The sequence below is a fragment of the Lissotriton vulgaris genome, chromosome 4_1 (assembly GCF_964263255.1).
Source record: "Lissotriton vulgaris chromosome 4_1, aLisVul1.2, whole genome shotgun sequence".
Taxonomy (NCBI): domain Eukaryota; kingdom Metazoa; phylum Chordata; class Amphibia; order Caudata; family Salamandridae; genus Lissotriton; species Lissotriton vulgaris.
This window is the reverse complement of record NC_141691.1, coordinates 1,997,429,615-1,997,452,593: the sequence shown is the minus strand read 5'-3', so window position 1 is coordinate 1,997,452,593 and position 22,979 is coordinate 1,997,429,615. Positions and strand designations below refer to the sequence as shown.

General features: G+C 47.2%; 1 protein-coding gene across 1 annotated transcript in view; it reads right to left on the bottom strand.

The window, feature by feature from the left end:
- Positions 1-21,924, bottom strand: part of LOC147724818 (nmrA-like family domain-containing protein 1) — a 71,700-nt gene extending 49,776 nt beyond the window's left edge. Inside the window, exon 1 of the mRNA XM_086966320.1 lies at positions 21,743-21,924. Coding sequence (XP_086822446.1) covers positions 21,743-21,785 — 43 coding nt within the window. The 5' untranslated portion in view covers positions 21,786-21,924. The remainder of the gene's footprint in view (positions 1-21,742) is intronic.
- Between the last annotated feature and the right edge of the window lie 1,055 nt (positions 21,925-22,979).

Here is a 22,979-nt window from a genome sequence, read left to right as displayed (position 1 = left end):
ATTGGGAGAGTCATCGTTGGAGCACCCATTGTGAATCAACTGATCATCTGAACATGTGTCTCAGAGACACAGAATATATGCAGAGTCAACACAGACTCGTTCAGCGACACACAATCTATCACACATGTCCACATTATTTCAAAGCAGTATAAGTTATTAGAGAAAAACTGCAAATGAAGTAAGGAAATAAAATAGGAAAACATTTTCCAGGGATCTTGTAGTTTAAAAGATTAATACAAGATCGTGAAATAAAAGTTCACAGCTCAAGTTAAATATGAGGTCTAAGAGTACGAAAGAAAATGTTTTGCACACATGATGAGAGAAAGGAAGTGCACAGAAGTATGAACGCAGTTTGCAATAAAACAGAATGAAAAAGTCAAGAACAAAGTAAAAGTAAATCCAAATAATTTAAAAAAAGCAAAATATTAGGCTGAAAAAAGGTACAGTTTACAAACACATTGAAAAACTAGTATAAAAACTGAATGTGAGTATTCAATGAGGTTAAAGAGAAGTTTAGAAGTGTTTGGTTTAATTTATGTTTAAGGATTAGGGTTAGAGTAAGGCAATGTATATGGGTTAGGAGGGGGAATAGGTTAATGTTAGTGGTTAGGTTAGAAGTACAAAATACTCTAAAGTAAGATCTTATAGTTTGCGTCAGAGTAAGGGTTACCATTCAGTATGGGGGGTTAAAGTATGAGATGGGTTAGGATACCAAATTAGGGGTGGTGGCTAATCGAAGAGGTATGTGATAGTGTAAGAGTTAGTATAAGATGTGGGAAGAACAGGGGCACGGAATGAGGACTGGGGTATTCCCCCATAAAATGGCAGAGCACCATAGTGTAAGGGAAAAATATAGTGGTAAAAATTGTACCTTTTTACTCTCCGTTTATTTTTCCATATACATAACTTAACACCGCTATTTTACCTTTAAATTATTTTTTACCTCTGCATCTGTTATTTTATAATCTATTTTTTACAAACAGTTGTCCCATGCACCATACACTGTTCATATTGGAGCAGGGTTGAACTTGATTTGCATATGGCTGGGTTTAATCTGGGGTGGCATGGTGTGCAAGATAATGGACTGAGAAGCTTCCTAAGTAATTACCACTGAATGACATTAATTCAGTCATTCAATCCATCACTTTTTCCCATACTTTAAGGCCTAAATGTGGCATCTCCAGGCACCCACTTCAGAACCATCCGGGTACCAGAGTAAGACCAGAAGAGGACTGAACCAGGTGAGTGCGCCCTTAGTACAACCCTGAATTACTGGACCTGCTCTCTTGTACCCTGGCAAAAGAAGCGAAGTCCTTGGGTCATAGCACCACTGTTCAAGCTACAAGGATACAACAGGCTACAAGGGGCCTTTCCAGTAACTGCCCAGCTGCCCGGTGGCAAGTGGACCTGGACTGGACCCTACTGTTGACCTCTGCCGCGCACCCTGTATGTCTTAAAGTGCCTATCCTGGGGAGATGTAGTGTTCCTGTGGTAGAATGGGCCTTAAAGGACTGTCAGAAGGAACATTTTCTGGCTTGGATGAACCCAGTTGGTGTATCCGACCTGCGCTCCATCGTGGTCAGCATCAAATTGGCGTAGGTCCGGGTCTACCACAACCATTGACTATAATTGGCACTTGGTGTTTCCTGGGCTATTCCTACTTACATCTTAAAAAATTCATACCTACGGATCCCATTATTAGATGTTTGTCAGTTTTGTGCCATTTGTTTATTTTAATTTAACTCGATTTGTGTAATTCCGTTTGCGATTTCTATTGTTTTGCATTTCAACTTTATTGCTGTCTTGGCACTGCATAAATACTTTACACACAGCCCTAAGGTAAGTGTGCCTGCTCTGTGCCATAGCTACCAGGGGGCTGAGCTCAGGTTAATTTAATGGCTTTGAGGGTTAACCCTAACAATGGTTGTGATTATTTTTTGAGGTGGCGAGTCGCCCACCTAAAACAATAATAACATTTCTTACACACACACACACACACTTAATATAAAACAATTAAATATTTAAAGTACATTAAGTTAAATATGTCAACAGTAACTTAAAAGTAAAAGTTAGCTAACATACACAAAACCTATACATAATCTAATTTAAATATTTCAATTATGATAAAAAATAATTACTGTCAAATAAATAATATGTATGTATTTAAAAATATATATTTCGACAATTAAGACACTAACATCAAAAATTACTAAGAAATAAAAATTAAGATATTAACAGTAAAATATCGCAATTCACTAAAAATGTTAAATAATCGTTAAAAAAGTACATTTAAATAAAATATATATATTTCTTTAACAATAATTTAAACATTAAACAAGTACAAAATAATTTACAAAAATGATTAAAAAAAACACTGGAAAAATTGCTTGACTTCAAAGGAGTGAGATTAAACAAATCTAATTCCAATGTAAGCAAAAGTAGAAAAAGTACTACATTTTGGAGGAGTTACAATTACTACTCCCCCTAAAATGTAAGCAAAAGTAGGGAAAGTGTTGGAATTGGGAGGGGTTAAATTTACAATTCCCACTCAAATCAAACAGTAGGGAAAATGATGGACTTGGGGGTTACATTTACTATTCACACTCCAACATAAGCAAAATAATGGAAAGTGTAAACTTTAGGGCAGAAAGATTTATTATTCCCACTCCAGTCTAAACAATAGTAGGGAAAGTATTGAGTTTTGGCCGGGTTGCATTTACTATTCCCATGAACATCAAACAAATAGAAGGAAAGTGTTGGCCATAGGAGGGGTTAAATTTACTATTCTCACTCCAACATAAGTGAAAACATGGAAATTAGAAGGGTTACATATAGCATTCCAAATACTAATCATTTTCAAACAAACATTTAAATAGCTAACATAAAATTATTAAAACATATTAAAAATAAAAAATATATAGTATTTAAACAAATAACATTAAACATTACAAAAATTACATTAATAAAAGTATCCTTTAACTCACTCACCAGCCTGTCTAACAACTAAAATATAAATTAGTTATTTAACTATAGAATAAAAAATATATTTAATAATCACAAAACACACTTAAATTATTAAAATAAATCAATGTACCTAATCAATCAGTTCAATATTCAAATAACAAATTAAAAATTAAAAATAAATTTAAATAACTTCCCATCCTATTTACCCACTAACCCTGTTAGCAAATTATACATTACTAATTAAATGCAAAAAAAATTACACATGAAAAATTACAAGCTGTACAAAAAATGGTAAAGCAATTACATGAATGATATTAACACCGAAAAGTATTAGAACTAATATTAATTAAAAACATGGTATCTAATATAACTAAATCAAAGCACAGATATTGTATACAACTATATTTTCTAAAACCATATTATATATAAAAGCTGTGTAATTGTAAAAAATAAAAATGCCTATAAAAGCATTCAATTTATACAAAGGAATTTGAAAAATTGTAATGAATAAAAACATTTGATGTGTGTATTTATAAAATTTGTGACTTAAAGGTACTTCACCAGAAAATGAATTAGGACATGGTTTAATGTTCGGATTTTAATTGGGTGATGGTGGTTAAAGATGGGAAGTTTCCCTTTAAATGGACATTCTTGACACTGGAACTTGATGGCCCAGTAGAAAGCTTTTGCTGAATCGTGTTGCCCTGTTGTATTCAGCAAGGCACGCTTTTAGATTTGAAATGAAAAAAACAATATAAATATACATGAAGCCAGACCGGGATTGTGCAGTCTCCCATATTTTTTTTTTAAATGCCTGTTTATTGAGTACAAACACAAAGAACAGTAGTACAGATTCACAATATAGCAATGTTCAAGTTGATATCTATATGGTGCCTTCGATTTATTTTCTATAGTGTCCGCGTTTTATATCTCAAGTTCTTCTGGGGTAGGCTGTGCCGGCATTTTGGGCGGTGTGCATATTTCCCCTCTATAAGAGTTCCATTTTCCCCATTTTTGCATCCATTTTTTGGGGCACCCCCTGGACACATAAACCGTTTTCTCACAGGCAATATACCAATCCATATCGTTATCCCATTCTTTAAATGTTGGTACGTCTTGCACCCCCCATTTCCTTGCAATATTTCTTTTAGCAACCATCGCCTCCAGAGCTGACCACATCTTCTCCATTACTCCCCAGGTCCGTGGGCTCCCACACATTCAGCAAATACCATTTGGGATCTGGTTTCAGGAATACTCCCAACACCTCCTCCATGCAACGGACCACATACCTTCAATACCTGCCTTTCAGCGGACCCATATTATGTGCATGAATGTACCCTCTTGACCACACTGCCTTCTACAATTACGGTTACGATATTTCTACCTCATTAGCCAATGCCAATGTCTCCCGCCATTCGTCCTCCTCCAATTCCCAAAATCTCTCTCCCACTTGTCATGGAGCTGCGGAGGGGGTTTAGTGAGTTATTGATCAACTTGGAATAGGTCAGAGAGGTTGCCTTATGCGACATGCAGCCGTCCAGGAGTCTATCCTCCAGAGGCGAAGCCTCCAGAAGGGTCACATCCCCGGAATTACCATTTTTTATAACGCATTTCGTACTTGCAAATATCTGTACAGTCTCCCATTCTTGAAGCCAAAAAAACAATACGGAGTCAATTCCGAGGAATATGGCTTGGGATCTTACCTCACATAGTGGAGAAGTGTGGCTCAATGGTTAGAGCGGCAGACCTTGATGCAGAGCGCTGGCCAGGGACCAGGGTTCGATTCCTGCCTCGGCGGGATCAGGCTTAAATTCCTCTGACCGGATATTCTCGCCTCAGTGCCGAATCTAAGCATAGCCCCCACGCTGCAACTCTGGGCAATAGCTTGCTTAGTCTCCACAACGGCTTCCGATACACAAGGGATGCCTAGTTTCACCATGGGATGCCCAGGAGTGGACACCTCACAAGGAAAAGCCAGGAGGGGTTCCCTTGTGGTAGGAGTACAAGCGCCTGGATGCTTACTGGTTACTGTTTGCGCTATACAAATACAACACATTTACATTACATTTACATGTGAATGCGGCAAGTCGGACCGCACAGGACGTGCACCTGAACGAGAAGCAGTTTACTTCCGGCATGGTCACTAAGGAGTGTTTTTGGTTTCACTGCGTCTGCCTGCGAGTAGATGGGATTTGCCGGGATGAAAAAGCAATTGAAAAGTCCGAGAGACTTGATTCCGAAACTGGCAACGTTCATTGAGGACAGTAAGAGTGGTTTGTGAGTGCGGGAGCCGAGTGCTGAGGCACAAACGCTAATCCTAGGGAGGGAGGCGCGGGGTGGTTCGTCTTGTGTTGGACGACCTGCATCTCAGGTTTAACCCCTTAACGTGTACCTTGTTGTTTTGTGCAAAACATATGTGAATAGCGGGTTTTCACTTGATGAATGAAAGTATGAAACAGTGTACTTTATTATTGCAAGGACGGGCGCTGCAATGGTGATTACATGAAAGCAGTACTGGATCGTATCTCACGCCTCACCTTCCTGTTAACATATCACTGAGGGGGCGTGGCCAAGATGGCAGCGAGCTAGGGCGGTGTTTCTTCGCTCCCGCCCACCGTCAGCCCAGAATTGCAACTCCCACTGCACAGCCCGGGCACAAAGGGCAGAACCTGTTCGAGACCCGTTCCTGGAGACTCCGGGAACAATCTGGGAGCTTTTGAGACAGCGACACCGTACAGACGGAACACCCGCTGAAACCGGGAGAGGCCCGTGATCTACACAGTGCCGCGGACACGGAGGGCTCAACTAACGATGCAGGACTCGGGGGGCGAACAGCTAGCTTGCTCGCCCAGCACTGGCGAGCCAATATGAGGTGAGTGTGGAGAACTGAAGGACAGACAAGGCGGCCACAACTAGAGAGCTCAGGGTCGTTAGTTGGTGCGGCCCACACTCGGCCTACACAGGGCTGCCTGCACGCACATCGGTGGACAGGAACCAGACCTGGTGGAGCAGTGAAGCCGGGCCCGTGTGAGTCCGGTGCATCCGTCGAATTGCCCAACGAGGAACAGAGCCCTTACCTGATACTGCCTTCAACCCCGTCAAGTCAAGTCAAGTCAAAGAATTTATATAGCGCACTACATACCCAGAGGGTCTCAAGGCGCTTAGGAAGGGGAGGAGGATTACTTGTCAAATATCCATGTTTTAAGTTGCTTTCTGAATGCTAGGTGGTTCTGGGTAAGGCGAAGGTAAGTGGGGAGTGAGTTCCATGTTCTAGCAGCCAGGTATGAGAAGGATCTGCCTCCCATTGTGGTCTTGTTGATGCGAGGTACAGTGGCGAGGGCTTGGCTAGAAGAACGTAGTTGGCGGGAGGGGGTGTAGAAGGACAGTCGTGAGTTGAGGCATTCTGGTCCGATGTCGTAGAGTGATTTGTGTGCGTGGGTTAGCATTCGGAAAGTGATTCTCTTATTGACGGGTAGCTAGTGGAGGTCTTTCAGGTGACCGGAGATGTGTTCGTTGCGTGGGATGTCTAATATGATCCTGGCTGAGGCGTTTTGGATTCGTTGGAGTTTCTTCTGGAGTTTAGCGGTAGTACCTGCGTAGAGGGTGTTTCCGTAGTCCAGTCGGCTCGTGACCAGAGCATGGGTGACTGTTTTCCTGGTTTCGGTGGGGATCCAGCGAAATGTTTTTTTGAGCATGCGAAGAATGTTGAAGCAGGATGAGGATACGGCGCTTACTTGTCTGTTCATTGAGAGTGAAGAATCCAGGATGACGCCTAGGTTCCGTGCGTGGTCTGTCGGGATGGGTGCTTTTCCAAGGGCTTCCGGCCACCAAGAGTCGTCCCATGCAGAGGGGGATGTACCTAAGATGAGGACTTCTGTTTTATCTGAGTTCAGTTTCAGACGGCTGTGTTTCATCCATTCGGCAACTTCTTTCATTCCTTCGTGTAGGTTAGTTTTGGCGGTGCTGGGGTCATTGGTGAGAGAAAGGATTAGTTGAGTGTCATCCGCGTAAGAGATGATGTTGAGGTTGTGTTGGCGGGCGATGGCCGCGAGGGGGCTCATGTATACGTTGAAGAGGGTGGGGCTGAGTGAGGATCCTTGTGGTACGCCACAGATGACTTCAGTGGCCTCGGACTTGAATGGTGGAAGGCGGACTCTCTGGGTTCTTCCGGTGAGGAACGAGGTGATCCATTCAAGTGCTTTTCCTTGTATTCCGATGTTACTGAGGCGTTGTAAAAGGGTGCTGTGGCAGACTGTGTCGAATGCTGCAGAGAGGTCGAGGAGGATGAGGGCGACTGTGTCTCCATTGTCCAGTAGAGTTCGAATGTCGTCTGTTGCTGCGATGAGGGCGGTCTCAGTGCTGTGTTTTGCTCGGAAGCCAGATTGTGAGGAGTCGAGGGATTTGTTGGCTTCGAGGAAAGCGGCGAGCTGGTTGTTGACAGCTTTCTCGATTACTTTGGCCGGGAATGGAAGGAGCGAAATGGGGCGCTAATTTTTTAGTTCGGTGGGGTCCGCTGTGGGTTTTTTCAGAAGGGCGGTGAGTTCAGCGTGTTTCCAGTTTACCGGGAAGGTGGCGGAGTTGAAGGAGCAGTTGATGACGTCTCGGAGGTGCGGTGCTATGACGGAGTCTGCTTTGTTGAAGATGTGGTGAGGACATGGGTCTGTGGGGGATCCTGAGTGGATGGAGTTCATTAGGCGGATGGTGTCCTCAGTGGAGATTGGGTTCCAGTCGTTAAGGGTGTTCACGGGGGGAGAGTGTTCAGCATATGGTTGGGTGGGTTGGTCTCCGGGTTGGTTGTCGAAGCTGTTGTGGATGTCTGCAATCTTATTGTGGAAGAATGAGGCTAGGGAATCGCAGAGGGCTTGAGAGGGGGTGATGTCGTTGGAGTTGGCCGAGGGATTGGAAAATTCCTTGACGATGTTGAAAAGTTCCTTGCTGTTGTGGGTGTTTTTGTCAAGTCGATCCTTGAATGCTGTTTTCTTGGCCTTTCGGATTAGTTGGTGGTGAGTGCGGGTGGCGTTTTTGAAGGCGTCCTTGGTGCTAGTGGTTGGGTCTTTTTTCCAGGTCTTTTCAAGGGAGCGGCAGAGTTTCTTGGACTTCTTAAGATCATCGTTGAACCATGAGGCCTTCTTGTTGCCAGGTTTGCTTTGACGTTTTTTCAGTGGTGCTAAGGTGTCGGCGGTGTTGGATAACCATAGGGTGAAGTTGGCGGCGGCTTGGTCTGGGTTAGAAGAGTGGGCTGGGGTGTTTAGAAGGAGCGATGAGGAGATCTGGTCGATGGTGATTTTGTTCCAGTTTCTTTGCAGAGTTGGTTGGAGGTGGTTGATGGGTTTTGGCTTGTTGTAGGTGAAGTGAACGCAGCTGTGGTCAGTCCAGAGGAGATCCGTAGTGTGGCTGAAGGAGACATGATTGCTGGAGGTGAAGATGGGGTCGAGTGTGTGACCTGCGATGTGGGTGGGGGAAGTGACCAGTTGTTTAAGTCCGAGGTTGGCGAGGTTGTCCAAGAGGGTGGTGGTGTTGCGGTCGTTGATCTTTTCAAGGTGAAAGTTGAGGTCTCCCAGAAGGATGTAGTCTTTGGAGGGGAGCGCGTGAGGAGTGATGAAGTCCGTGATGTCTTCACTAAATTTTGCGCGGGGTCCTGGTGGTCTGTAGAGGAGGGTGCCTCTGAGTGTGGTCTTGGGGTCGATGTGGATCTGGAAGTGAAGGTGTTCGGAGTTGGCGAGGTTGGCGTCAGAGCTGGTTGAGATGCGGATTGATTTCTTATGGACGATAGCGATTCCTCCTCCTGTGTGGCCGGTACGGTCCTTGCGAGTGATCTTATAGTCTTCAGGGATGGCAATGGTGATGTCTGGGGCGGAGGAAGCGTTCATCCATGTTTCTGTTAGGAAGGCGACGTCCGGAGAGATGGTGTCTAGTAGATTCCATAGGTCAATGGCGTGTCTGTGGACCGAGCGGGTGTTGAGAAGGATGCAGTGTAGGTGGTTGGGGTCGGGAATCTGTGGTGTGGTCGTAGCAGAGATGTTGTCGGTGCCGCTGAATTTGCAGGAGTAGCAGGAGAAAGGTCCATGGGTGTGTCCAGGAGCGGCTTGGACGCAGTAGGGGGCGCGACCGGGGTTAAGGGCTAGGAGGGTGGCGGCATCGTAGGTAATGCGGGAGGGCTGGGCAGCGCGAGGGGCAGGGGGTCTGGCACTGGGCGCGGTCCAGGCGCGGACGGGCGTAGACGGGCTTACCTTTGGCGCACCTTCGGCGCGGATTGGGCGCGATCGCTGCGCGTGAACGCTGCGCGCGGGAACTCCTGTCATATATGGATAGTGGAGGGGGAGGGGCGAGGGCGGCTCAGCTGGGAGGCGGGGCGGGCTCCAGGGATCACAATAACAACAAAATGGAGGCGGAGGGGGGAGCACAGCGTCGCGCTAGTGAAAACGCGCACAAACAGTCAAAGCGGCTGATCAAATAAATTAAAGTGCAAATAAATCAACTCGGCAAGCAGGCACACAGCAGTCAATTAAAATTAAGCAGTTCTTGTGGGGAAAAGCAGCACAACGATACCGAGTGTCACGAGGGGACACTGGGGAGCGACCACTCAGCCTGAGGGACAGGAGCGAGTCACGGCGCTCTCAGGTACTGTAGCGCTGATCTGGTCAGTGGGAGGGCGGCTTAGCTGGGAGGCGGGGCGGGCTCCAGGGATCACAATAACAACAAAATGGAGGCGGAGGGGGGAGCACAGCGTCGCGCTAGTGAAAACGCGCACAAACAGTCAAAGCGGCTGATCAAATAAATTAAAGTGCAAATAAATCAACTCGGCAAGCAGGCACACAGCAGTCAATTAAAATTAAGCAGTTCTTGTGGGGAAAAGCAGCACAACGATACCGAGTGTCACGAGGGGACACCTGGGAGCGACCACTCAGCCTGAGGGACAGGAGCGAGTCACGGCGCTCTCAGGTACTGTAGCGCTGATCTGGTCAGTGGGAGGGCGGCTCAGCTGGGAGGCGGGGCGGGCTCCAGGGATCACAATAACAACAAAATGGAGGTGGAGGGGGGAGCACAGCGTCGCGCTAGTGAAAACGCGCACAAACAGTCAAAGCGGCTGATCAAATAAATTAAAGTGCAAATAAATCAACTCGGCAAGCAGGCACACAGCAGTCAATTAAAATTAAGCAGTTCTTGTGGGGAAAAGCAGCACAACGATACCGAGTGTCACTGAGGACTGATGATCCCCGAGTAGGGCGGGATAGCACAAAGCTGCGGAATGGCAAGAAACAAGTGAGTGGACCCCGTCGAGCTCAGCCTAGGTTTGAGTTAGTGGCATGAACAGCACCCATTTAATTGTTCAACCCTTACGGGGTGAGAGACACAGACCAGTGGAGCCGAAGATAGGGGCAAAGGGGAACACGAGCATGGCCGTCATTAGCGGGTGGCCGCTACGAGTCTCCCCAATCCTTCTAAACACTCCGTCTAAGACCACCAAATCCACTTCACAATCAGCCCGTTTATATACGATACTTAAGGCTGGACCTCTGTTACTGATCACGTGGCCACGCAGGCGCGGAAGGAGCAGAGCTAGCAGGGACGGAAACAACAGGAGTGAGAAAAAGAAGGGCTCAGGGGTGCCCAGACGCGGTAAGCATAGGTGCGGGCCTAGGGGTCCTGAACTCGGCTGCCTGTGCAGCTGGCAGCTGGCAGCCTAGTGGCATCTTCTCAGGGGGCCCCACATAGGCGGAAGCAGAGGGTCCAATTAGAGACCGGACTTGTCACAACTCAGGTAGCAAGGCACTAAAGAAGTGATCCATAACACATTGCTAGAGAGTGGAGGCTTCGAGCACACGCTGAGACCACAGAGCAAGAAGAGGAGTCCCCCAGCCCGTAGAGCAAGCCGGATTACACCGCGATTAGCCCGGCCCATCTTGACATAACCCGGTGAGGGCCTCAAGGCGCACGAAGTGAGGGCCTGTGACAAGGTGGGTCTGCTGCGGTGGAGGAGTGGCCCCTAGCTTCCACTGTGGCAGGCTAAGAGAGAAGATGACCCCGCTCAACACATCAGGGAACTCCTGAGACAGCTCGGACCCAGACACTGCCTCGCAGAGGCCGTGACTGACACAGAGTGCGTGGAAAATATAAGCACCTTCTGAAAGTGAAGCGCTTGAGAATCCCAGACCCTCAGAGGAGTGAGAGATGACAGCCATCCACCGGATTCATCCGAGAGACAACCAGAGAGACTCCCTGGGCCCTTGGCCCAGCCAGGACGATCGGCTCTTGGGGACTGCATCGAATCTGCCTGTATACTTTGCACACCCCCAGGGAGGATATACGATGGAGCACCCAAGCACGGGAGACCCAACCCAAACGCAGGTTGAAAATGTCAAGGAGGAACCAGTGACACGTGCCTTCCTTGAGTTGCTGTTCATGACCCTTCGCGAAGAGCTGCAAACAGTAAAACGCGACCTAACATTGGAAATCAAAGATGTCAGAAGGAACGTGCACGAAATTGGGGAGCGCGTGGCCGCATTGGAAGATAAAGGCAAAAGCAGAGAAACGGAAATGGCGGCCTTGCAACAGGAGGTAATCCACCTCCATGATCAACATATAGGTCTCCAGGCACAGCAGGAGGATCTCGAAAATCGCTCCCTCAGACATAACATCAGGATCAGAAGGGTGAAAATGAATGAGGAAGTAGGTGACATCTTCACCTACACGAGAGACCTGTTAAACCAAATTCTCGGCATTCCACCTAACACAAATCTTAAGCTGGACAGAGCACACAGGGTGGCCCCACCTCGTTCAGACAAAGCCCCGCCAGCGGACATACTAGTCTGTGTACAAGACTTTCAAACAAGGCCAGATCCATGCACCCATCACCTTCAGAGATCAGACCCCATCGTTAAACTAAGACCTCGCCATGCTTACTCTCCAGAAACATTAAGACTTTTGACCAATCACTACACACCTATGCCAGCACAATATCTCATATTCCTGGGGTCACCTGTTCTGACTCATCTTCGTCTGGACGGTAAACTCCATCAGCTAAGATCACTCTCGGAAGCAAGCCGTTTGCTGGGTGTTGTCCTCCCTGAAGAGGACAAAGGGAATTGAAGCCCTACCCCTCGTCTTAGTGCCCACTTAGTTTGCGCCAGCACACCTCATGCAGCCCATAATAACGAAAATCATGCAGCATAGAACGAACTACAGCCCGGGAATCTGGATGCTGTTAATTCAGGTGAGAGGACAAATAGCATGTGGATCACAGGATGCATTACATAAATGTGTCTAACTTCGCCAAAACTCCCCCCTCCCTCCCCACCCCGGACCCGGACTGCCTTGTAATAACTAGTATCTACGGTGTCGCACTCACCCACCTAGCCTCATCCCGAATCAGGGCTTTGGATTTGGAGTTGTGGGGGCTTTCGAGAGGCTCAGTAGGCAGAGATACTTAGGGCAGAAATTTCAACGACAGGAGACTCAGAAATGGCTTCTAGAGCTTGGGGAAAGCAGAGCTTTGATTCATTAGTGTGAGGGTAACTTGCTCCATTCGCATAATGTGCCACAGTCTATGCAACCAGCCTTGGTATGTCGGAGTATGGTGTGTACCCCAGTGCGTTCGTATTGTCTGCAAAGATGTTAGTACGGGCCCAGTCTGCCTGCCTCTACGGGATTTTAGTGGAAAAATGAGTGCTTTGGGAAGACCCAAAACTTATAGCTGGGGAGTCTCTGGAGTTTTGTTTCAAGGAATTGGTCAATGTCGTTAAGGACCCTTGTCCAATATGGCTCTAATTTCGGGCATTCCCATAATATATGTCATAAAGTGCCAGGAAAGCCACATTGACACCAGCAGTCTGGAGATTTGTACAGTGTGAAATTGTGAAGTCTGATGGATGTAAGATACCAGTATGTTATAATCTTCATTGCTGGTTCTAACCCTGGTATGTTACGGGCTCTGATACAGAGTTTGGTGGTGGGCCTGGAACGGTATGGGATGTTTCTCACTCGCCCATTGGAAGATGCACTCCTTCAAAGGGAAATCGTGAACACAGGTGAGAATGTCTGGTGGTGGAGCTTTAGGGCCCACCCTGTGTGTTCTGTCAAGCTTGATGTCCTCCTCCGCGGGGGCCTCCAGTATTGATCTGAAGGGATCCTTTACAAAAGTAGAAATGTCTGATCCCTCTGTGCCAGAGGGCATGCCTCTTATGCAGATGTTGTTGCAGCGTGACCTGTTCTCTAGATCCTCTGTGTGTGCCTGGAGGTCTAGTTGCTGGTCCCTAAGGTGGAGAATCTCTTGTTGTAGTTGCTTGATCTCCTCATCCCTGCTTGTTTCATGATCTCCCAGTGTGGAGATGCCATCCAGGTCTTGCCGTGTTTCTTTAAGCTCTTGCGTGAATTCCCTCTTGAAGGACTGAAGACCTTCACGCAGTGCTGCAAACAACGATTCCAGGTGAGGGCGGGTGGCTGGCTCCTTGGGTATTCCCATACCGGCAGGCCCCTCTGCAGGTGCCCCCGCCATGGCGTTACTCAACTGGGCCCCTGTTGTTTTGAGAAGTTATGTCTTAAAGGGTGCGGTCCTTCTTCCGTTTCGCAGACGTCATAGTGGAAGGCACATTGTATCCCAGGAGGGCGACCTAGGATGTGCGGTCAGGAGCCCAGGGACCTGCATCTGGATGGGTTGTCGTCCCGATGGGTAGGTGAGGGTCTCCTAGCTGGGTTCAATTCTGCAGCTTCATTTGGTGCCCCTGGGAGGTCCAGTTGCCGGCATTCTCCGGGTCGTTTGTTGTGCACCTGTGATGTTTGCACTACAGGTAAGTGCCAGTGGAGCCCCCGTAGGGCCCTCCCCTCCAAGAATGTTCCATCCCAGGTGGGACTGATGGATCTGGGACTAGCCACCGCTGGGCCCCGTGATCTTTGGATGGCCAAGGTCCTACCTCTTTCGTAAGTTGCTGCGCGCTGGCCCCACCAATTCGTAAGAGTCTGCTCCGGCTGTGCGAAATGCCCAGTACACTGAGGGTTGAGAAGTTCTCACTACCAGGGGGGCCCGTATCTTGTCCCCCCCCTTTAAGGGATCTCCAGACCCAACAACGTGGGCTTCTGCCTATTCCGTGCTATACTGTATCTGGCTGTAGGCTCTTCGGCAGCAGCAGAGCCACCAGACGAGGGCCCCAGGGGCACGAGGGCTCCCACTGCATCAGCAGTCAATTGTCCCGGGCCTGTCGCTGGATAAGCAAATCAGCCTTGTCTCTCTTAGGAGGGTGCTGGGTCCTCTGTTCCTGTCCCAGGGACCTCTTCAGTGGCCCTCCGGGTGCTTCCTGCGTGCCTGAGGCACTGTAGGGGCCTCTCCCCAGTAACCAACTCACCGTCTCACTTAGCGGGGGCCTCTTCCTCACACACCCCGTCAATGTCCATGGGCCTGCTCCGATAATGGTGCCTGCTCCCTACTCCTCTCTGCCAGGCAGGTTCATTGTCCACCGCTCTTGAGTGCTTGGGCGGGCCGATCGCGTCCGCCCTGCTGTGTCCCGGGTCTCACCCGGGCGCCTCCTCCACTTCTCGCTAAGGGGGCAGCACAGCTGTGCCACTCTCAGGCAGCCGCCGTGTCCATACAAACCACGGTCCTCTCCTCCCTTCATCTGCTAGTCTGTTCCTTTGGGTCCGGAGGGCAGTGACCCAGTCCGGGTGCCGCTCACCGGGATCTCAGCCTCCACACAACAGGAGGGGGGATGGATCAATGTGCAGGGTGTTCTGGAACACCCCCGCCCGACCCCAGTCTGTGAGCATGCACCACATTCATCCGTGCATTGGCCACAGTGCTCTCGGTTGCACCGGTCTCTTTTCGGAAACCAGATGGCCCAACAGACCTCCGCCTTGACTTTGGGAGACCCCCACTGGCAGAACATAAGGAGCAGGGTGCTCTGGAGTTCTGCCCCCACGTTAAGTGCTGTTCTGGGTGGATGGGCCTGCGGCAGGGATGGAGAGACTCGGAGACACTTCTCACCCATCCACCATCTTGGCTACGCCCCCCAAAATTCCACATTTAATATAACTACTTAAAGAGGCTTTTAGCCAGCCCTTATCATGCATTGGTCTATTGTTGTGTCATTCACATTTCTCTTCCACCCACTACCACAAACAGCATGGTGCAGTGGGTCAGCCCACTTCAGTAACTGGCTAGCATTATGTGCTTTCACAAGAAGAACATCCGGACACAAAGTAGTTTCCTTCAATTCGGTGTCTTGTGCTCCCTGGTACACTGTCAAGCCTCTCCAGTTTCACCCCTCTGTTTGAAAACTCTTGAGCTCGAGGCGCCACCTGTGCATCACCAGGTCAGTAAATTGATGCACAAACCTACCAGAGCATAGAGGATTCATCTGCGCACTTCAGCTCCAATACTTCTGCACAGGTGAAACCACCTGCCGGTCGCTCTTTGAGGAACGATCCTTGCGAACCGCCTGACTGAACACAAGGCCCAAGCCAATCCTACCCCTAATTCTGCAGGGTCTTTTCCATACTAGTCAAAGGGTAGAGCTTTGTGGCCTGATCTAGACAACACATTCATGGAGGATGCACATGCAAAAGTTGTAGTGGACACAAGAGAGTCATGGATGGGACCTGATGGAAGTGCAGGAAGGAATAAAACAAGGTCAAGATCTCTTGGTCTTAAATACCTGAACTTCCTTCCCATGGTCCAGCCCAGTCCTGACATCAATGATCCCAGAACCTTGTTTTTTGGGTGCCCATCTGGAACAAGAAGTGGTAAACAGGTGAGGACCTTCTCAGTGAGTCATGACACCCCTCACCTAACCCCACCATGCCCAGGTAGGGGGCTTCCATGCTCACAAAATTATCAAAAAGTGATGGAATCACTAACCTGGAAATAAAGATGCTCTCTTCTGCATATACAAGAATGCCTACTTGAGACCAGGATTCCCCTCAAGACCTGGTTATGAGGGCCATGGAGGGTGCTGTGTATTTATGACACATGATAAAATTGGTCCCCCTACAGGGTTACAACTTTGCTGGGTGTGATAAACAGCACCTGTTCTGGTTTTCTACCATTAATTCAGAATAAAATGCAGACGTTGGTGTAAAATGCACCAAATGTGTATTTCCCAGGAACTACCAGGCCTTCTACACCCATTAAATTCCGGCAGGTTTGACCTGGTGATATTTAACAGGAGATGTGAAATTTATCGCACGATGATTACCAGCATTACCAGGTGCTCTAAAGTTACACAACTAATATTTTTGCTGTATACACACACACGTTTGCACAGGGGATGGCTTTATTTGGCCCAGTTGTAATCAAGCCCTTAGTCCTGAAAAAAGTCAGTCATCTGACCAGATTCTAAAACAAGCATTGGCATAGCCATTAGGTCTCGCCTTTATTGACCTTTTAAGTGTTTAGCCTTGCAGCAAATGAATACACAGGAGGAAGGACACTGAAAAAAAACATGCAAATAAGCTAAAAAAAAAGAGGGAACATTTTAAAAACATATATAGATATCTATACTCTCGAAGAACAACAGACTTACAGTCAGCCTTGGACTTGGGGAACCTAGTTGAATGTGCGGAGCGCTCTTCACGTGTGAAGATGCCTGGAATGTGGAGACATGCTGATGATCATTTGAGAGGATGGTATAGTTTGTGCAGGGATCGTTGAGCTGACGAAGTAGCCTGTTTTTTGGTGTATTGAAAGGAACTGAGTTAAGGGGGGCATGATGCTCTGGGAAGGGGGTGTGGCAGACGTCCAGGGCTGCCGACCATTGGATGTGGGAACAGTGGTCGGGGTTTGGAGTGTTCTCCCTGTGCTAACTGGGGCAGTGTAAAAATAGCAGAAAATGGCTGGTGATCTAGCAATGGAGTCCGAGTGATTTTTGCAGTGCTGGTGGGCTTTTTTCGTGTGTTAGTTGGATGTGGCTAATGGTTTGAGAACTGTGGAGCTGTGTTGAATTTGTGACATGCTGCCTACGTGCCAAGCCATTGCAAAAAAAAAATTAACGCACGCCCATGAAAATGAAAGCCACCATGCTAAATGAAACATGATACAGACCACATGGCGCCCTGCGCGCCGCTGCTCGCACTCACAAGGTGGATGCCTCCACACGCACAAGTGTCAGAAAAGTGCAGACCGATTCCAAAAGGTCATCTCCTAGTGTAGCACGCTGCGCTAGGCTCAACCTAAACAGTCAGAATTTGCCCTGCAGTTTTTTGTTCTCCTTGGAGTAATAATGGAAATTCTGGAAGTTTTCCAGGCTTACTTACAGGTGTATATTTTGTCATGTAAAAGTCTCCATTCAAGTGCAATGCATTTGCCAGGTTGTACTTTTTTGTCCCACAAGGAGAAAATATTTTGCACGTGGGAGTAACTCCTTCCTCTAAATCCCATCAATTTTAGTGATGTTTCCTATCCATTCCTAACTTGAAATCAAATTGACTATTTCCCTTAAATGAACCATCTGGTGAAAGGTGTCACTATAGAACTCAAAACCCCGATGGCCTCATCTAACAAAGGAACATTCTGGAAAGCCCTTTGCTGGTGATTTTTAGGGATGTAAAGAGAGCAGGTGTTTTATCTACAATTATGAACAGGAGTAAATAAGTGATCTTACCTGGTATGAATGTACTGGGTAAGAAGTTAGTAAGTAAGCACAAACCAACAAGTTTGAGGACATTCACAAACTCTGCACAGGATCCCAGCTCTGGAAGGTCCAAACCAGGTATGTGAGCAAATGTACTCCCATTTGATATTACACCATGCTAGCTTAATATTATGCAGGACTAAATAGATTTTGGAATGCAAATTCACGTTTTGTGACTATAAAACACGTCTTTTTACACATAAATCAAGCCATCTTCTCAAATGGTGTTGGTGTATAGAGCACATTGTGTTTCCTAACCTGAGAAGCTAGTGAGAGGTACTGAGAAATACCGCCCTACAATGCTCTTCGATATAGTCATGCTTGCCTGTTTCAGAGACTTTTCCATCTATAAAAAGCCTACTTTGGAAAGTACAGTTTCGGTTCTGGAAAGCACACTCAACGAATAATCAACTTACCTTAGCAGTGAACGTTATAAGCCCTAGGTTTAACACTAACAAATTACCTGTATGTAGCCAAAGTCTTTAGCGAGTACGACACACAGGACTGATCTGCAAGCTCATTTAGGTCACCTTCCAAGCTACCTGGCAAACCTGCTGACCGCACCTTTCACGCAAGCGTGCAAGAGGAATGCTCAAAAGTATGACATATTCTAGCTGTGGTGCCACAGGGATCTATTATTGGACCATTTCTCTTAAGTCTTCACAAATTATATTCCCACAGACTTAAGACAGACTTTACACTTCATGTTGGCAATGTAGCAAAATGACAGCCAGGTAGGGTACAGATGTTCAAGAGAAGAAGCATTTTTTGGTGCTGCAGAAAAATGTCAACTTGTGTATGACAGCAAAAAGTGTTTTCTTCTTAACTTCTAGTGCCCTACAAACTGAAGGTGTGTGACTGGCATAAACGTACCTGGCAGGACAAACAAAATTGCAAAGTTTTATTATCTATACTTAACCTTTTATTTTGCCAATTTTTCTTTTCTCACTTTGTACTCGTGTTTGTTTTTTTCTCATGGGTGCGGTTCTTAAAAGATGACAATTATCTTGTTCTATACATTGCAAAGTGACATGGTTTCTTTTGTATGTGTAATTTTCGATATTATGCAGTGCTGTGCACCCCAATCCAGCCAACCTCACCCCATGACATTCATCAATCCAATCCACCCCACTCCAATCCAAAACAAACTGACCCACTCCAATCCAAAACAATCTGCTTCACTCCAACCCTCCCCACTCCAACTCACCCCACTCCAACGTACACCACTTCAACTCGCCCCACTCTAATCCAAAATAACCCACCCACTTCAATCTGCCCAATCCAATCTACCTCATCCCAATCCACCTCACCCCACTCTGCCCCAATCCAAAACAATCTGCCCCACTCCAATCCAAAACAATCTGCCCCATTTTAGTCTAGTCCACTTAAATCCAGTCCACTCAAATCCACCACACCTCAAACCAATCAAATCTACCCCGCTTAATCCAATCCACCTCATTCCACCTAATCCAATTCGTCCCACTCCAATCCACCCCACTCCAATCCAATCCTCCGCTCTCCAAACCAGTCCAATTCACCCAACTCAAATCCAGTCCACCCTACTGCAACCCACTCCAAAGATATCAGCCCTACTCTAATCCACCCCATTCCAACTCACCCCAATCCAATCCATCTCAATCCAGTCCACCCCAATGCAATCCACCCCACCTCACCCGAATCCAACCCACCCCACACCTATTCAATCCAGTCAACCCCACTCCAATCCACCCCTCTACTCCAATTCACTCTACTCTACCCAAATCCACACCACCTCAATAAATTCAGCCCACCCCACTCCAGTCTACTCTAATCCACCTGATTCCACTTCAATTCACCCTACCCGAATCCACCACTCCAATACAATCCACCTAACCCAACCTACCACACCCTAGTCCTATAACTTCAATGCAATACACCCACCTCAAGGCAATAATTCACCCACTCCAATACACATCACCCCATTTCAATCTACTCCACACAACCGCATTCCACTCCACCCACTACCTTAGTCCACTCCACCCTATTACACCCAACTATACACCACTAAAATCTGTGACACTGCACTCTTCAACACTCTCTGCCACTGAAACAATGAACTCTGCTCCTATCCACTATCTTACAGCACTCTGCCACACTGTACATTAATAAATCCACTTTACGACACCATACTCCCCCACTCTACGACACTACCTTTTAGCCATGCCTTTAACAACAGCCATACTAGTGTAGAACATCACAAAAACATTTTGCCAATAGCTCTTGTACAGGCAACACCTATTGAATTTGCCAATGCTTGTTGTGTTTTGTTTCCTCCCACGAGCAAAGCCAAATTACTAGTATGTTTACGCTTTTGTGTTTGTTTTGGGAGACTATTTTTTTTTCTTTGTTTCCTGTTGGTGTTTGTTCTTGATGCTGGTGCTTTTTGTTTCCCCATCCCAGATCCTATAACCCCTCCACGTAGTCCTTGCTTCCACATACACCCACCCATCCCCCATATTTTAATTGTTGCTTGTCCCTTCAACACTGGCTGCAGTCATAGCGCTTTTTTTTCCAAGCAAAGTGTCAATTAAATTTAAAATGTTGTTCCAACTACCACACAAGGAGTGTGGCGAGCCGCCACGCTGTACAATTTTACAGTGTTTGGTGGTTAGAACTGACTTGAGCCACCCAGGATGTACTCTATTATGTAATAAGTCATGTTCCCATTGATGCCATCAGGGGAGTGATGCTTGGTTTCATTTTAACTCACCGTGCAGATATTAACTACATTCTGAAATCACTGTAAGAACCTGATTTGTTTTCTTTGTCCAAAAAGAAGAATGGATGGACAGAATGCAGAACAATGTCATACATTCACCCCAGTACAGAGATCTGGGCCTAAATCCATCGTTTTTTGCTCACCATGCCATTCCAGTTTGAACCCAGGAGTACGCAAATCAGTCTTGACCCTGCCTCCAATGGGAACAGTCCAGCCCGAACTGCCAGGCCAGGTCCTCCCTGGACAGGAAACAAGCATCCTAGAACCGGTTTCGGGCACACGGTCAAGACTGATTTGCATATGGCTATGTCTAAACAGGGGTGGCATGGTGAGCAAAAGAATGATGGTTTTAACCCGGATCTCCTGACTGGGGGTGAAGGTTTTGATTTGCTCTGCATCACGTTCATCAATTGTGTGTCTTTTGTTTTCTTTGTCCGACCTAAATATATCTAGTTTGATTTGTAAGGTCAGCTGGGGAATTTAAAACTCGCAACAACTGATGGTGTCCTAAAGAGCAAGATGTCTAGAGCGACCCCTGTATATGCCGCGGGAGTTCAAAACGCGAAATGGACTTTGTTTTTGCCGTACCTGTAGTATTACAACAGTGCTCAGCAGAGGTGCAATTAGAGCAAAATTTCGGGGGGGGGGGGGGGGGGGAGTGGGGGCTGAGAAAACATTTGGAGGGGGGCTGAACATTTAATCAGTAGGCAGCGTGGGGCTGCAGGGGCTCTTAGAAGGGGTGAAACAACTGCAAGGCCTAATTAACATTCAAATTGTCTTTTAAAGACCTGTGAAACGTTCGGGTGTGGCTCTGTGTGTGCCCGGGATCTGTCTCATCCTGGGCTGCCACACACGAGGGGGGTTAGGTAGCCTGGTGAGTTCAATGGGTGTTGCGCGCCTGGACCAGTAATGATGAAAAGAACCTGTTTGTCTGTTACTGAAAAAGCAGAACAGTATTTGAATGTATAATTTGCCGTCATTGATTTTATAACAAACTGGCAGCAGTTTTTTTTTTATTTACTGTTTTGGCATGGCCAAATGACATCTTAGAACAGTTAATTAAAACACTTATATGCAAGGAGCGCCGATGCAAAAACACAATGGCATAGCGCCATAGCCAATAAGTCGGCCCTTCCCATTTGAGGGCGAGATCAATTGGCTTTGCCAATGCTTGTTTCTGTGTTGGTCCTTCCTCATTCAACGGCTGAGGTGGTGAGGCCCAAGCAAGGGTGGAAGGATAAGCAGAGCTGGGCACTGGCTCCCATCGCCCCCCCTCCCCTCTAGGGAGTAGCGACGCCAGTGCGCCCCCCCCCCCCCCCTCCTTTTATCATGTACGTTTCAATGCATCTCTGAAGTTCTTAGCAGCTCACGTCCACTTTTCCCTCGTGCCGGTTCGTCTTACCTGTCGCCCCAAACACGGTGATCACTTTCTTGGTCGCCGCCATTTCACTTGTTCTTCAAAGTTCGTGCTCTTTGGAAACCAGGAGAGGTGCGAGAGTCGCCGCTGCTGCCAGGCCGGGGAGTCTCTGCAGCTTTATACAGGTGCGATGCTTCCTAACGTCAGCCCTCCCGCCCCGCCCTGACAAGGCATTCTGCACAGACTCGAATGTCACCCTTCTCACCATGACCAGGCACATCTCGGACCCTCCCCATGCTTTCTGCACCCCGACAAAGGAAGAGTGTTAATTGAAGTGGAGCCGCCCCCGCGCAGGGCTTTCTTTCTTTTCACGGTAAAGCAAACAGTGCAGTGCTCCTGAGTGAGCGCTGCTAAGTTGTGTGTCTAAACCTCACCCAGGCCAGATATACAAGACGCCGCACGTGCAGACTGTGACGCTGCAGTTTTAAAACCAAGGGGCGATTCCAGGTTTTCTGGTTTCACACACTGCAACTCACCCACTAGACGGATAGCTCTTCCTTGCTCCCTTTTCACGTGAAAGGTCACTGCGTTTTTGCATTCATTCTCTGTGCCAGGGTGGCAAGCAGGAGTCACATGAAAGCTCAGCTTGAGAGTTCAAGAGGACCTCAATCTGAGGCAGGCCAGACTGAAGGAAGCCTGTCTAGATTTCAGTCTTTCGCCATCCTCTGAGCAAGCATTTGCAATGCAATAGGTCTCACATTACTGAAAGTTTGAGCTGTTGACGTTGCATTGTTATTAACAACGCAAATTAGATATATAGATATGTTTATTTGCACAATTAATTAAAATCATTTGAATTCATGCAAAAGGAACATAAAAAAGCATTTTCCGCTCTCGATTTAAAATAGGGTTTCTTTTCAAAAGGAAAAGGAAGGAAGTTCATAGTTTACACAGCGGAGGTTCATGGGTGATATCTGCCGGTAAAATTGAGTTAATCTTGATCATGAATTTTACAAATCGGGGGCCATCTGAGCTGAGTCCCCCATCATACACTCCTCTAAGGTTCTTGGCATGTCCGCACGTTAAAAATTCTCCAGATGGTGCGCAACCAAAAAATTCGAAAGGGGAGTAAGATTCTACAGATGCACAAAACGTTTATTAAGTGTTCTTCCCTGTTGTTGCAAAAACGACACCGAGAGTGCATATCTGCTTTGTACCTCCGTCCATACTTGTTGGATGCATCATGGTGTTGCCGCAGATGACGTTATTGCAGTGAATGCAA